Source organism: Lynx rufus, unplaced genomic scaffold (genome assembly GCF_022079265.1).
Source record: "Lynx rufus isolate CCGP_SWC_20201006 ecotype Redwood Valley unplaced genomic scaffold, mLynRuf1.p SCAF_1, whole genome shotgun sequence".
NCBI lineage: Eukaryota > Metazoa > Chordata > Mammalia > Carnivora > Felidae > Lynx > Lynx rufus.
Window position 1 is genome coordinate 35,767,286 of NW_025814823.1, and position 15,792 is coordinate 35,783,077.

At 39.1% G+C, this 15,792-nt stretch overlaps 1 protein-coding gene across 1 annotated transcript in view; it reads right to left on the reverse strand.

Moving 5' to 3' along the window:
• Positions 1-1,078: 1,078 nt before the first annotated feature.
• The window catches only part of DIAPH3 (diaphanous related formin 3), a 505,118-nt gene continuing 490,404 nt past the window's right edge, over positions 1,079-15,792 (reverse strand). Inside the window, exon 27 of the mRNA XM_047080525.1 lies at positions 1,079-1,757. Within this exon, the coding sequence (XP_046936481.1) occupies positions 1,495-1,757 (263 nt within the window). The 3' untranslated portion in view covers positions 1,079-1,494. The remainder of the gene's footprint in view (positions 1,758-15,792) is intronic.

Genomic DNA, 15,792 nt, shown 5'->3' on the forward strand with positions numbered 1-15,792 from the left:
TAAATGTCCTTCACCTTTCTTCATTGTTAAGATTTGTTTTCAGGAAAATATGCATTTTGCCCTCTGGGTGCAATTTCTATTTCAGCCATACATAGGAGAACAATTTATTCCTGCATAGGCTGTGGCTAACACTCTGTTCCCCAATGTCTATAAACAGGGCCTGGTTCATAGTTCTAATTAATTAACTTTATTAACTTGGAGCTGAAAGGAGGTGGCAACTTAAACAAGGAAATAAAAAGCAGTGGACCTCGCCAGACTGGTTCCACATAACTGCTTTTTAACTGAAGGTAAAAGAGCAGTCATTTATTTACTGCACATAATAAAGCAAAATAGATGCTTAGATAGACTGCATAGCACAGGCTATTTGCACAGAATATGCTAACTACAAAAACACCCAATTTTTTCATTTAGTGCGAGTAGCAAGTTTATTTTCTTTTGTATAGGATTAAGAGTTAATTCAGTGCCCCAAATGAGGGAAAATTGCAACATATGCATAGGAAACTTTCCTTGAAACACTTTAGATCTTTGTTAAACTTATTGATTGTCAGATCAAAAAGACTGTAATTTCAAGTTTGTTCACCGAAAAACAAAAAACAAAAAACTTCGTTACTTGGGAAGTTTCAAGATGCTACTTCCTGAGAGTCATAATAACCAAGGGGAAAAATGCTCTCACAGTTAAGAGTTTTGACAGCACTCTAACACCATATACATCTACTTTATACAAAACCATGTGCATTTCACAAAGAGTGCATACATTGCTAGTACATCATTTTTGGAAATGTGCTCAACGGCCTTATAGTCTCCTGCAGGCTCTAATTAACACGAATTCAACAATGATAATAATGAGCTTACATTCATTTCCTTACAGCTCTGTTACATTCAATTTCATGTTTCTGATGTTACGTTGATAGCATGTAGATCCCAACTAAGGAGAAACTTGGGCCTATGTTAAATGACATGCATGGGAAATATATATATATATATATATGTATATATATATACATATATATATTATACACATATATGTGTATGTATATAATATATAAATATATATATTATACATACACACACACACACCATATATACATGCATACACACACACCAAGAGTTGACATTATAATTTGATATTCATTAATGCTAAAAACAGTAAGGTAAAAATTACAGTGACTTAATAAAATGTATTCTCTTCAGGACACATTGCTGAACACATGGCTACCTACCTGTTCTCTAAAGCATTATGTATAATTTAGCCACCAAATATAGAACACATGAATATCAGGAGACAAGAAAAGCATTAAAACCCATTACAATCTTGAATAAGCCAAATCCTCAAGTACATAGAAAAAGCATTGCAATCATGTAGTTAGCTTTATTTTTCTAATATATATCATAATTTAAACTATATAAAGTCACTTATATAAAAAGCATTTTTTCAAGTGTTATAGCTTAGAGCATGGCTTTATATTTGGCTTAATCATTTTTTACCAGTTTAATTTATAAAGCTCGTAATCTTGCCAGCAGGGCTTCAACTTCGGGAACAGATTCGTTTTTAGAAACAGAGCCAAGAAGTTCCATTTCCTTTTTTCTGTTGCTTTCTACATTACAGGCTTCCTTCTTCTCAACTGCCTTGATCCTCTCTGTAGACGTATGAGTGTCTAGATTATAATTAAGCTCCTTGGCGACTGGAGTCCTCGTTGAGTTGCAATTGATATTGTAGTGTGAACGTGACCCTTCTGTCAACTGCACTTTCTGATTTTCTACAGTAAGGAAGAAAGAAACATTAAACTTATCACTGTGATAAGCAAGGACTGTGCACATTAACTTAAAATAATTATTCTCAGCCAAGTCCTCTTAGATAGACTAAATTAAAATATTCAGCAGAGACAGGTAGATTGAAAATAAATACACATAGTTTAAGAAGAAACTAAAATGTAAATAGACAACCATTTCATTAGCACAAATGCCGATTTCCTTCTGGTCTTTGCTCAAATGCTATCTAAATAGAGAGGACTCTTCTGACCATACAACTGAAATAGCGCTGCCCCTTTCCATCACGCATCCTTCCTCATTTTTTCCTTCACTGAACTCCTAACCACCAGACACATCATTTATCTGTTTACTCGTCCATTCTCTGTCTCTTTACTAGACTATAAGCTCCAAGACAGCAGGGAGGTGGTTCGAAATACTGCTTTAATGTCAGTGCCTAAAATGGCTCCGGAGCAAAGTGATGCTCAATAAATATGCGCTGGGTGAAGAAATTATCTCCAACTCTATGACCCAAGATATACCTTAGTTGGAATAATAATGAGAATTATTATTATTTTTTAAAAAAACAAAAAGGAAAGTTTATAATAGGACGGTAAAAAGTCAACGACTTCCCTCAAAAGAAATATTGCATTTGGGAGGCAAATTGTTAAAACTTCCTAGCAAATCTACATCATAATCTGTCAAATACACACACATATATTTATACAGACATGTATACATACACACATACATATTCTTTTATTGGTAAGTGACTGAGCCTGACGTAGAAGGCTATAAGGAGAGAGCTGCAGTAGCTAATGACTAAAAGGCTCTGGCTGATTGACTTTTGCAAGGAACACGAGATTTTCTTTTAATTAACTGACTCTCCTATTGTACAACCTTATGAGTTAGCTCTCACAGACCTCAACACTTCTAAAAAACAGACACCCTCAATATTCATGTAACCTTGAACGGGGCTTGAAAATGGCTTCAACAAACTTGACATGACATTTAAAGTTTTTTGGTTATTCGCTGAGAGATGTTCCATTATCCCAATAGTAATGACTTTGGAGCACAAGCAGTCACTCATGACAGTGTGTTTTATGTGAGTGCTGAAAATTCCAACCGAAAACAGCTTGTACATTAAAAGGTGGCTGCTGAAGATATTTACTGCACTGTCATTTCCTGACCAGGGGCTTCCAGTGATGGATGAGTATTTTACACACTTTCTTGGACAATCTCAACAAATTTTAGAAGTATGATCACCTTTTAGCTGTTGGAAGAAAATAAATACAGCTTTCCTATCACCTTCTCTATCAGCTGGGCAATCGTTACTCAAAAATAAAAATCTAACAGAGCACTGATTTTCCTAGAGCTATTTATGCTTTGTAATTTATAAATTATATAGTTCTTTAGTTATATAATTAAATATATAATGTACATATTGTGTTTGTAGTCGAGAGGACAGAGGACATACTATTCCTGCAGTTCCCATGATCACACAAATTTATTTATTTTTATAGTATCCACCCTCCTGTCCCAGAATGTCTGAAAACTGCATTTGTAGCTAAGTGTAAATCTTTGGTCAGCTTACGCTCCTTTCTCCAGATGTTCCTATCTTTTCTTGTCATTTGGTTTCTTGTAAACGACTCCATCATGATGATATCTCCAATGAAGTAGCTGGTATCCTGCTGCTGGGCAACTCTAGCTTCATTTTTGATGGCAAACGAGAGATTAAGTTGGCTAAAATATGGGTGTGTAATAAACACAAAATATCCCATACCTTCTCTGGCTACAATGTATCAAGCCCAATTCTATATGTGGCAAAATGAAAAAGGGGCATAGGGTTTTAAGAGAAATCTGGATTGAAATCCAAGCTTCTGCTTGGCTTTAACAATGGAACTTTTTGTGTCTCAGGTTCTATGAATCAACCTTAAAGAGTAGTTGTGAATGTTAATGGAAATAACGTGGGTGACACCAATTTCAAGATACTCGTGTTTCCCTTCTATAAAAGCTTCTTAAGGGATGTACCTACCCCCCAAGGCTGACCTGTCTGAGTTTCCAGTGACCGTACCAGTGAGGCTTGAAATACCATTTTATTACCAGCTTGAGTTTACATAGCACCTTTATTTATAAAGCATTTGTTGTGCTTTAAACATAACCACCCTCATTTTATAGATTGAGAGGTAAAAGCAAAAGGAAGTTAAGTCATTTGCTTAGACTGAGTTACGGAGTAAATCAGTGGCAGAAGCCAAATGCTGTCTCTAGAGATACTAAGGCTGTCTTAAACAAATTTGAAAAGCTTTTTGCCAAGGAAAAGTGCTAAGTAATTCAAAGCTAAGTTTCATAATAATCATATCCTGTACTTATACTTCAAAATGCTTTCTGTCACATTTAATTCTCTCAACAACTTTGTACAGCAGATAGTAGACCCATGTAAACTACCTCAGAGCACTATGTCCAAGGTCACACATGTACTCCTTTGCTTTCTGGGTCTTGCTGAAATTCATGACCATGAATTTCAAGTATGACCTTAATAACACTGCAGTTCCCTAGTCCATTTACTCTTCCATTCTCCTAGACAAATATTTTACACCTTCTCCTTTCTTATCAACTGTCCAACATGTTCTCCTTCACTGCCATTTAACTCATTCATAGAAGCAATCAGAAGAGAACTCCCATAAGCTTCTGCCTACCCCTACGATCTACCTACTTCACGCACATACACTCCTTCTCTCCTTAGGATCTTCTCTGCCCCCCTCTGAGGACAAATCTTCACAGCGAACACCACATACTACTGTCACTTGTCTATTCACCGACATTCCCCCCTGCAGCTTGTCCTCTCTCTACCATATTGGAAACGTTACCTTCTTCATGTGATCATTCCCCTCAGCATACAAATATGCTGTATTAAACCCAATCTTTAGAGAAAAAATATATATATTTGACTCCACAGTCTCCATTTACTACTTCAATTGTTGACTGCCTTTATAGCAAAATATCTCAACAGAATTGCCCATTCTGTCTCACTTCCTCTCTTCCTATTTTTCTCTTGAACCCACTCCAATCATGTTTTGACCCTTTCCTCTTCTGAAACAGCTCTTGTCAAGGTCACTAATAAACTGCGTGTTGCTAACAGCAAGGACTGTATAGCCACTTGGATATTTTGGTCCTCTTTGACTCCATCTATGCCAGATCCAAGGATGAAATGCCTAGCAGAGCCTTGGCTTCTCTTTAACTGTTTGCTCTTTGAACTTCTTCGGAGGCTTAGGTGGATAACACTGGGTGGGTCAATGCAGGCAAGAGCATTTCCACCCTTTTAAGAAAACCCCAAATATTATTTTGTTCCTGCAGCACACCCATAGATAAGAGAAAAACCAAGCTGGCATTTAACTCCTCTGTGGTTTCAGGAGGAGAATCTTTTATGAGAAGCAACAGACAAGATGATACAAAACAGAAAGTGACCATTCCTGAAACCACCAAAGAAATAAAAAAGAAAGTGCACAAGGGCTTCTTTAAGAATGAGTTTATAGCTCGTAGATAACAACTCTTCACCCCAGCCCTCACATTTATATCCTAGTACCTCAAGAGCCTTCATGTGGGACCAGTTTCTTTCTTTTTGCTTTGTCCCCAGTCATGGGAGGCCCAAACTGTGGCACTGAGGGAGTCTCATCTGAAATCACAAAGCTGATAAAGTTGAGACGGAGAAGTCTCCCATCACACTGCAACTAGCGAAAATGTTAACAGGTAGAGGAAGCCACCGAGTTGGACGTTCACTTTTGTTATAATGTTGGTTCAAAGCCAGGTGTCTTTTGACATTACTATTATTTTAAAGTCTATTACTATTGGTGGCTTCATGTGGGCTGAACCACAGATACAAATTCCACACAAAAAACATGCACTTCATTTCTACATGGTTCGCTTTGAACATCAGGGGCATGCCACAACCCTTTAATTTGGAGAGAGCTCTATATAGGTGATCAGAGACATAAAATAAATTGTAATTTGAAGCTGGTGGGCTCATATCCTTTTCCTATGAAATTAGACTGTTCCAAATACAAGATAATGCACTTGGACTCTTTCAACGAAAGACAGGGCTGGGGTATCAAGAAAAAAAGAAGTCTTTTCTCTATCCCATCAACTCAAGTCCTTACGAGTACACATTTTTAAACAGAAACTAAAAATATGAAAGCAAAGCAGAATGATTGCTTAACTCCCCAGAGAGAGGGAGCTTGTGCTATTATTTTATGAATCAAATCCAGGGCTTACAAGATGTTACAATTGATGTTTGTGAAGGGAAGTATGATATATCTAGGACTATGGCCAACATCCAGGGCCATTGATGATTATAGTACAGATGGCAGGGACCAGCTGCTATTCTTAGTAGTAGGTCAGTAAGGGAGTCTAATCCACACACCTTGTTTTATGTTTCTGTGGAAATAAACAGTGTGAGAATACATGCTATTTTCCTTTAAGACAAAACTCACTTATTTCGATATGATTCTCACCGTAAGAATTGATTCTGGAATTCGACCATGGATTTTTTTTTTTTTTCCCTGAAACTGAATGAAAAGTTAAATACAGAGAACCCACTGGACTTAAACAGGAGAATAAAAGCCCTAAACTACATTTAGGGGTGGATCTCACATGACCTTTGGTGGACTACAGATTCGGAAGACAAAGAAAGCTAAACAAGCCGAAAACAAAAAACACCCACCATTCCTGAGCTAATTTTTCCATTGTTTCTCCAGTAACACAAAAGACATGGGAAACTAGGAAAGTTGCTGACAAGAGACTGAATATATGCAACGTGGCCTTCAAAGGAGGAAATGTTTCAGCCAACAGTTGTTATGCTGCTTATGCTGAGGCGAGGCTGAGTCCTGGCTGATGGCCCTTGGGGAAAACCCTCTCAGCTGCAGGAAATATCAGTTATGGTTTAGAAAGAGGTATTATTCCCTTTAAGTCGGTATTGATCCCCCATCACATTGTGGTTCTAATGGGCACTGGCTTCTTAGAAGTGCCAACTCTCAGATGAAATATAAAATTGAGCTCCTTCCTGCCTTTTGTGGTCACTGGTGAGCCTGTGGCAGCTTTGACAGGAGGAAGAATACAAAACTCTGGTGTCCTAAATTGACTGCATCTGTTTAGCCTTCCTGAAGTTTGGTTTCTCTTCACAGTTCTTTACCTTTTGCTCCTAACTATTACTTTGACCTACTAAGTAGCTGTTTGTTTCACCCCAGAAATGGCTTTACTTTGGTGAGAGAAAAAAATAACCCATAAATATAATTTTTAAAGCACTACTGGGTGTACATGATAGTAAAGTGTGTGACAAATATATGTTTTTAATCTATGCAATAACTGAAGTTAGTGCTGGCCGCCAGCAGCCCATATCCCTGTGGTGTTTCTTACCGTTGATTTACTGATGCTATAAATAATTGTCTTCCCTTAGTTTCATTTTGCTGTTCATTTTACCTTTTGTATTGAAAACGTGTAAAAGTGACAAAAAGAGCAAAAGGGCATTTTGTATACAGTCAATATCTTTTGGGAGTGCCAAGACACTCTTACTGAAACCGATTATGTAGAAACAAAAACAACAAAACAGTTACTCCCCCAATTCACAAAACAGACAAAGACAATGATAAATAAAGGATATCTCTGGATTGAGAAAATAATTGACACCTGTTAACAAAACATGTCCAAACTGGAGTCACTTGTGCTGAGCCGCACATCAACAAACCAAGACTTATACCTAACCTGATTGCAGTTTAAGCTTCACCTATGAATGTAACTAGAGGTTACCAATCAATCTGGAATTTTCTGGTTAGCACTAGTGAGGTAATCTGCCCAATCGACCCTTTCTGTCCCCTTTCAAAGGAAGGAGGCCTTGCCTGAAACAAAACACCCTTTCCTTTGTCACCCTCTTTCAGCCTGTAAAAGTCTTCCATAGCTTCCATAGTCTTCTTATAACTCATCGAAGCTCCTTTCTACGTTCTAGATGGGATGCTGCCTGATTAACTGTTGACTAAAGCCAGTTTGATCTTCAAATTTACTCAGTCGAATTTTGCTTTCTAATAGATTTGGTGGCAGCATTGGGTTCTGAAGTGAACTTCTGGGGGCTTTGGAAACAACCAGAAACACAGGAGCAGTACCCATGAACATTTCTGAGTCCTTTCTTGCCATTTCTGAGGGCTGTAAGTTCCTCTTGGTTCTGACTTCAGCTATGGTGCTGAGCTTCTGATCTAATTGGCTTTCCTGTCAATTCGACATTGGGAGCTGCTGGTAGTTCAGGCCACAATTCTTGTTGAATTGCTGGATACCCCCAGCCCTTGTTTCTGTTCCCAAATCCACATGGGAACTGTTTGTGGCAGTCTGCAATTCCCCAGTTATGTGGAGTCCCCAGTCCCCATTTGTTGAGGTCTGCTGGTTCAGTACTTCCCCCAGCCCAAGATTCCATGGTGGGAATTAGTAGTGGGCCACACAGGGTCTTTTCTTGTCCAGGCTGCAGCAACATCTTTTGGTTACTGCTGGTGTGTTAAGGTGCACAGGTTTGTTGGTCTTGTTTTGTATAGAGAAAAGCTATTGCTAAAGGAATCTGGGAAGCAGCTACAAAACTGGTGGACAAAAGTCTAGCATTTAAAAGCTGTTAAAGCTCTTGCCACCTAACCCAAGACTCATGTTAGGATAAGTTAGTCATGGGACAGGTTAGATTGACCCTAGGTCACCTGCCAACCTCAATATCTATGCGATGAGGTATATGGCAAACACCACACAACCCCCAACCCAGAGGCACATCCCTTTTAAGTATTAGTTTGACTCCAAGAGACCCAAAGGCTTAGCTTAAAAAAAAAAAAAAAAAGAAAATTAAATGAGATCTTTAAATTCCAAAAAAGTTGAGTGTGTCACCTTACAGCACACCTGCTTATTTCATGTCTAAGACTATGGTTATGGAATGTATAAATATCTACGAAAGTGGCAAAATCTTACTAAAGGCAACCTAGAATTAAAATAGCCATTATGGGGAGCATCTCAATTAGACAAGATCATTCACTTAAAAAGTACACTTGAAAGCAAGGGTTCCTGAATTAAACAGAATGGGGTACCTACTTTAATTGGTGTGCAAAAACTCCTAAAAGGCTTCAAGATTCTAAACTATTTCATTAAAAAATTTGTTGTTAAAGGCTCATGAAAAATTAAAGACATAAGAGGTACCTAAAACAAATGACGATAAAGCTGACATGACTCCTATCACTCTCCTCTACCTTTCTTTACCTGAGTACTCATGTTCTAACTCTGTCTGAACTGCCTTTCCACTCTGAAGAGACTATTAAACAGTTACCTTTACAATAAACCACCCCAGGTCCTGGGTGATCCTTCTCGGGTATCCTTAACTCCTTGATCAACAATGAAATAAGGGTCATAATTATAGAATTTCCTAAGGGGAGGATCCCCAAAAGTGTTCTGAAGAATTTAGTCATTATTAGGGCCTACAACCCCAGTCTGCCAGATCCTTATCAGCTTGTGCAAATGATGGTGGGACCTGACAAAGTCCAAGAATGGATGTGGGAAGCAAAATGGCAAAACACTGAGGACAGTTTTTGAGATGTTTGATTTTCAGCATGGTCCCTTCATGAACCCATAGAAACTCACAAAATAGCAACAAATCTTTTAGTATCTGAACTTACAACCACAGCTGAACACTGAAAGGTCTTTGGAACACAACTGCAAACAAAAGTCGGCCACACTACTGGCCTTACAGCTACAACAGACCCAAAGCCACGCACCTGAGATACTGCTTGGCTGCCCACATTACACCCTCTAGGTATCCACCATCAGAATGATGGTCCAAGGGTGAATGTTTCATTTGTAATCACCTGGACACTGGAAAAAGAAGTGTACTCAAAGGTCCTATGCAAATTCTTAAAAAAAAATTTTTTTTTTAGTATTTATTTTTGAGAGAGAGAGTGAGAGCAGGGGAGGGCAGAGAGAGGAGACACAGAATCTGAAGCAGGCTCCAAGTTATGCAAATTTTTTAAAAAAAATTTTAAATGTTTATTTTTGAGAGAGAAAGTGCGAGCACGAGTGGAGGAGGGGCAGAGACAGAGGGAGACACAGAATCTGAAGCAGGCTTCAGGAACAGAGCTGTCAGCACAGAGCCCAACAAGGGGCTTGAACTCATGAACTGTGAGATCATGACCTCAGCTGAAGTCATGAGCTTAACTGAGCCAGCCAGGCACCCCTGGGCCATGCAAATTCTTAAATACCAACTCGAATGAAGTAGCTCTTAGGTCAGAAGCTGTTAATTGGAGCCTAATGGGAATATTTTTAAGGCCTTCTCCCCTTAACTAAAATGAAACTATGTACCCAGAAGGCAAGAAAAACTTTCTACAGCTCTCATAAAAGGATTAATAGGTGGATCAATCTATGATGTCATTTTAGTTACAACCCAATTCCTTGAGGAATTAAAAGCAACTGTCCTTTGGGAGCCCGGGTGGCTCAGTTGGTTAAGCTTCAGACTCTTGCTTTTGGCTCAGGTCTTGATCTCATGGTTCTTGACATCAAGCCATGCATCGGGCTCACAATGACAGTGAAGAGCCTACTTGGGGTTCTCTCTCTTTCTCTGCCTCCCGACCCCTCACTCTCTCTCTCAAATTGAATAAAAACTACTTTACAAATCTTTACAAAACCAGAAAAGCAGCTCCAGAAACAATTTAAAGCCCACCTATTCTTTTTACCAATCCCCAAACCTCCTCTATTTATCCTGAAAGACTTTTTTTGTAAATATTGTAAAAGTTTTGGCCCTAAAAAACAAAAGTTGGGCACAGAGGAACTTACATTCTTTCTCTGTGCCTTTGAAATGTAAATGTTCTACTTGATCCCTACAGGAATTCTTACCTAGGTCTCTTTAAAATGCCAATTTCAGGAATAAGAACGGCTGTGGTTATGGATGGTGGGTGTAGGAAGACCCAGAATTCATCTCCTCCCTGGGCACACCAAATTTACACCTGTTTATTCCTCCTGAAGAACTGAGGCCTGAATGGACAGCTTCTGCACAAGACCAGATACATAATGCAAGAGATGGAGGCAAAGGGACCTTGTGCGGATTCATCTGCCCTGGGGTACAGAAAAACATCAAAACGAAACAAACCCTGAAGTTTAAAAAAGGCAACTAGAATATAAAGGAACCAGCCCTGAGCCCTGCCAAATGGCAGCAGAGCTACTGGACTCTTTCCAGCTCAGAGTGGCTGGCAAGTGCCACTGTTTATGTTCCTCTTCTACCTTGATAGTATAGATGGGAAGAGTGTCCAGGCTCAATAGCCATCCTGCCACCTTTGGGAGCCCTGGGGACCTAGCCCATACCAGCCCCAGATGGCGTGGTTTAAAAGAACAAGTAGAATATAAAGGATCTACCCTAGAACTTGGCCAAATGTCAGGAGAGCTTTCTGGGTTAAAAGGGTTGGCAAGTGGTATGGTTTTCATTTCCCCTCCACCTTGATAGTGTGGATAGGAGCAGGGTCCAGGCAGCCTAGCTGATCTATGACCTCAGTGAGCCCTGGGCTCAAAGGTCCACACTAGCCCCAGACATCCCACCAAGGCCACCCAACACAGAACATGTTGGTAAATCCCTGGTGAGCGCTCACTACAACTTCAGCCCTCTTGCCCAGATGACACAGGTACAAAACACCCCGGAACATCCCAGGCCCATAATTTTAGAAGCATCCAACATTGGAGCATCTAAAAAAATATAGCGAATATTAGCAGACAAAAAGGGAGAAATTGACAATAGTAAAATAATACTAGGCGACTTTAACACCCCACTTACATCAATGGATAGATCATCCACGCAGAAAAATCAATGCACATGGAACATTTTCCAGGATAGATCACGTTAGGCCACAAAACAAGTCTCAATGAATTCAAAAAGGTTAAAATCCTATTAAGCATCTTTCCCAACAACAATGGTATGAAATTAGTAATCAATTAGAAGAAAAAAAATGGGAAAAACATTGCAGGTGAAACAATATACTACTGAACAACCCATGTGTCAATGAAAAAAACCAAAGAGGAAATAAAAATACATGGAGACCAATAAAAATGAAAACACAACGCTTCAAAATCTTTAAGACACAACAAAAATAGTTCCAGGAGGCCAATTTCAAGAAATGAGAAAAAGCTCAAATAACCTAACCTTAAGCCTAAAGGAACTAGAAAAAGAATAAACAATACAGAAAATGCATTTAACAATATTCAACATCTGTTCACGATATAAACTTTCAATGAAATGGCCTTAGAGAACATACCTTATAATAAAAACAATTTTTGACAAAAACACAGCTAACATCATACTCAATGGTGGGAAACTGAGAGCTTTTCCTCTAGGATCAGGAAGGAGGATGTTCACTGTCTCCACTTTTACTCAATCTAGTACTGGAAGTTCTAGCAATAGCAATCAGACAAGAAAAACTGAAGGGTCCAAATTGGTATGAAAAAAGTAAAATTGTCACTATTTGTAGGTGACATGACATGATACATAGAAAACTCTAAAGACTCCAACCAAAAACTACTGGCAGTAATAAATCTAGTAAAGTTGCAGAATACAAAGTTAATATATAGAAATCTGTTGTTTCTGTACACTAATAATAACATTGCAGAAAGAGAAATTAAGAAAACAATCCTATTTACAATTGCACCAGAAATAAAATTCATAGGAGGTAAAAAAAAAAAAACCTGTACTTTGAATATTATAAAACACTGATGAAAGAAACTAAAGATGGGGTGCCTGGGTGGCTCAGTCAGCCAAGCATCCGACTTCAGCTCAGGTCATGATCTCACAGTTCGTGAGTTCAAGCCCCATGCTGGGCTCTGTGCTGACAGCTCAGAGCCTGGAGCCTGCTTCAGATTCTGTGTCTTCCTCTCTCTCCCCCTCCCCTGCTCATGCTCTGTCTCCCTCTCTCTCTCTCTCAAAAATAAAAGAAACTAAAGATGACACAAATGGAAAGACATACATGCTCACAAATTCGAAGAATTATTGTTAAAATGTCCATACCTCTTAAATTTTTTTAATGTTTGTTTATTTTTGAGACAGAGAGAGACAGAGCATGAGCAGAGGAGGGGTAAGAGAGAGAGAGGGAGACACAGAATCCGAAGCAGGCTCCAGGCTCTGAGCTGTCAGCACAGAGCCCGACACGGGGCTTGAACCCATGAGCTGTGAGATCATGACCTGAGCTGAAGTCAGATGCTTAACTGACTGAGCCACCCAGGCGCCCCTAAAATGTCCATACCTCTTAGAGCAATCTACATATTCAATGTAATCCCTATCAATATACCAATAGCATTTTTCATAGAACTAGAACAAATAATCCTAAAATTTGCATGAATCTGCCAAAGACTCCAAATAGCCAAAGCAATCTTGAGAAAGAAAGTATCACAATCCTAGATTTCAAGATATACTACAAAGCCATAACAATCAAATAGTATGGCACTGGGCAGAAATAGATACACATATCAATGGAATAGAATAGAAAGCCTCGGAATAAAACCATGCATATAAACCCATGCATATGTGGTAAGTTCATTCATGACAAAAGCGGCAAGAATATGCAGTGGGGAAAAGACAGTCTGTTCAGTAAATGGTGTTGGGAAAACCGAAGAGCTGTATGCAAAAGAATGAAACTGGACCACTTTCTTACATCATGGACAAAAATAAACTAAGAGTAAATTAAAGACTTAAAGGCGAGACCTGAAACCGTAACACTCTCATAAGTAAACATGGGCAGTAATCTCTTGCATTGGCCTTAGCAACATTTATCTAAATATGTCTCCTCAAAGGAAACAAAAGCAAAAATAAACTATTGGGACTACACCAAAATAAAAAGCTTTTGCACAGCAAAGGAAACCATCAACAAAATGGTAAGACAGCTATTGAATGGGAGAAGATATTTGTAAATGAGACCTTATACAACTCAACCCCAAAAAGCCAAATAATCAGATAAAAAAATGGGCATGGGATCTGAATAGACATTTTTTGAAAGAAGACACGCAGATGGCCAACATCACTAATTATCAGGGAAATGTAAATCAAAACCACACTGAGATGTTACCTCATACCAAAAACAAAGACACAACAAGCACTGGCAAAGTTGTGCACTGTTGGTTGGAATATAAATTGGTATAGCTACTATGGAAAATAATATGGAGGCTCTTCAAAAAATTAAAATAGAGGGGCGCCTGGGTGGCGCAGTCGGTTAAGCGTCCGACTTCAGCCAGGTCACGATCTCGCGCTCCGTGAGTTCGAGCCCCGCATCAGGCTCTGGGCTGATGGCTCGGAGCCTGGAGCCTGTTTCCGATTCTGTGTCTGCCTCTCTCTCTGCCCCTCCCCCGTTCATGCTCTGTCTCTCTCTGTCCCAAAAATAAATAAACGTTGAAAAAAAAAATTAAAAAAAAAAATAAAATAAAAAAATTAAAATAGAAATACCATATAATCTAGTACTTTCACTATGGAGTATTTAGCCAAAGAAAACAAAAACGCTAATTTTAAAAGATCTATGCATCCCTATCTTTATTGCAGCATTATTTGCAAAGTGTTAACTGACAGAAGAATGGATAAAGAAGATGTGGTTTATATATGCAATAGAATATTATTCAGCCATAAAAAATGAGATATTGACATTTGAGAAAACAAAGATGGACCAGGAGGGTATTATGCTAAGTGAAATCAGTCAGAGAAAGATAAATATCATATGATTTAACTAACATGTCGAATTTAGAAGACAAATGCACAAACAAAAAAAAAATGCATTAACAGACCCATAAATACAAAGAAAAAAACCTGACAGTGGCCAGAGGGGAGAGGTTAGGGAGATGAGCAAAATGTGTTAAGGGGAGTAAGAGAGAGAAGCTTCCAGTTATGGAATGAATAGGTCACAGGGATAAAAGGCACATCATGGGGAATACAGCTAGTGGTATTGTAATTGTGTTGTATGAATGTTGTACGGTGACAGCTGGTAGGTGACTTACAATGAGCATGGCATAACCTGTAGAGTTGTCAAATTGTTGTACAGCTTAAACTAATAAAGATTGTATGCCAACTATCCTTCAATAAAAATGAAACACCAATTTCAGGGAGGAAATTCTTTTTTGTTTTTAAATGTTCATTTATTTGTGAAAGAGATTGCACATGCATGCATGTAGGGGAGGGGCAGAGAGGGGGACAGAGGATCCCAAGTGGGATCCTCCACTGACAGCAGAGAGCTCGATGCGGGGCTCAAACTCATGAACTTGGAGATTAACACCTGAGCCAAAGTCAGAAGTTTAACCGACTGAGCCACCCAGGTGCCCCTCAGGGAAAAAAATCTTATCAGAAAACAAAGAAACAAAAACAAAGGAGAAAGTATTATTTTAAAACTTAGGCAAATAGATAGTTGAGTAAAGAGAAACAGAGTTAAGATGATTGAGGAGTAGGGGGACCCTAGGCTCGCCTTATCCCTTGAGTACAGCTAGATAATCATTCTAAACACCCAAGATATCAAACTGAGGGCTGAGCGAGAAAATCTGCATAACTAGAGACAGAAAAAATGGCCACAGCATGGAAGGTAGGAGATGAAGAGAGTTGACTTGGGAGAGAGAAGATCTGTGGGTGCTACCATGGGGAGGGACCCCGATCACAAATAGAGGAGTGAAAGAAAAAGAGAGAATGAGTGAAAGCACGAGAAGAGAAATGCACAAGAAAAACTTCCATAAAACTATTGACTGGGAAAGAGAGAGGGGCTGAATACTGCAAGTTTTTACAAATAGCAGAGTGCAGAGTCTCAAGTTTCAAAGGTCAACACCATCACCAGGGTCTGTGCCTGGTGGGCTTGGTGGTGCTCTGGTGGGAAAGGAGGGAAGAGAACCAGAAGCAGGTAGTGTGGTCTCAGGATCCCTTTGGTCACATGGGGAGAAGCAGTTCCCCTGCTTGGAGTGCATTTGGGAGATGTGGCAAGGCCTCTCTGGTGGGCAAAAGACTTGGCATGTGCCATTGAGCTGTCCCATACACTAACACAGGAATGG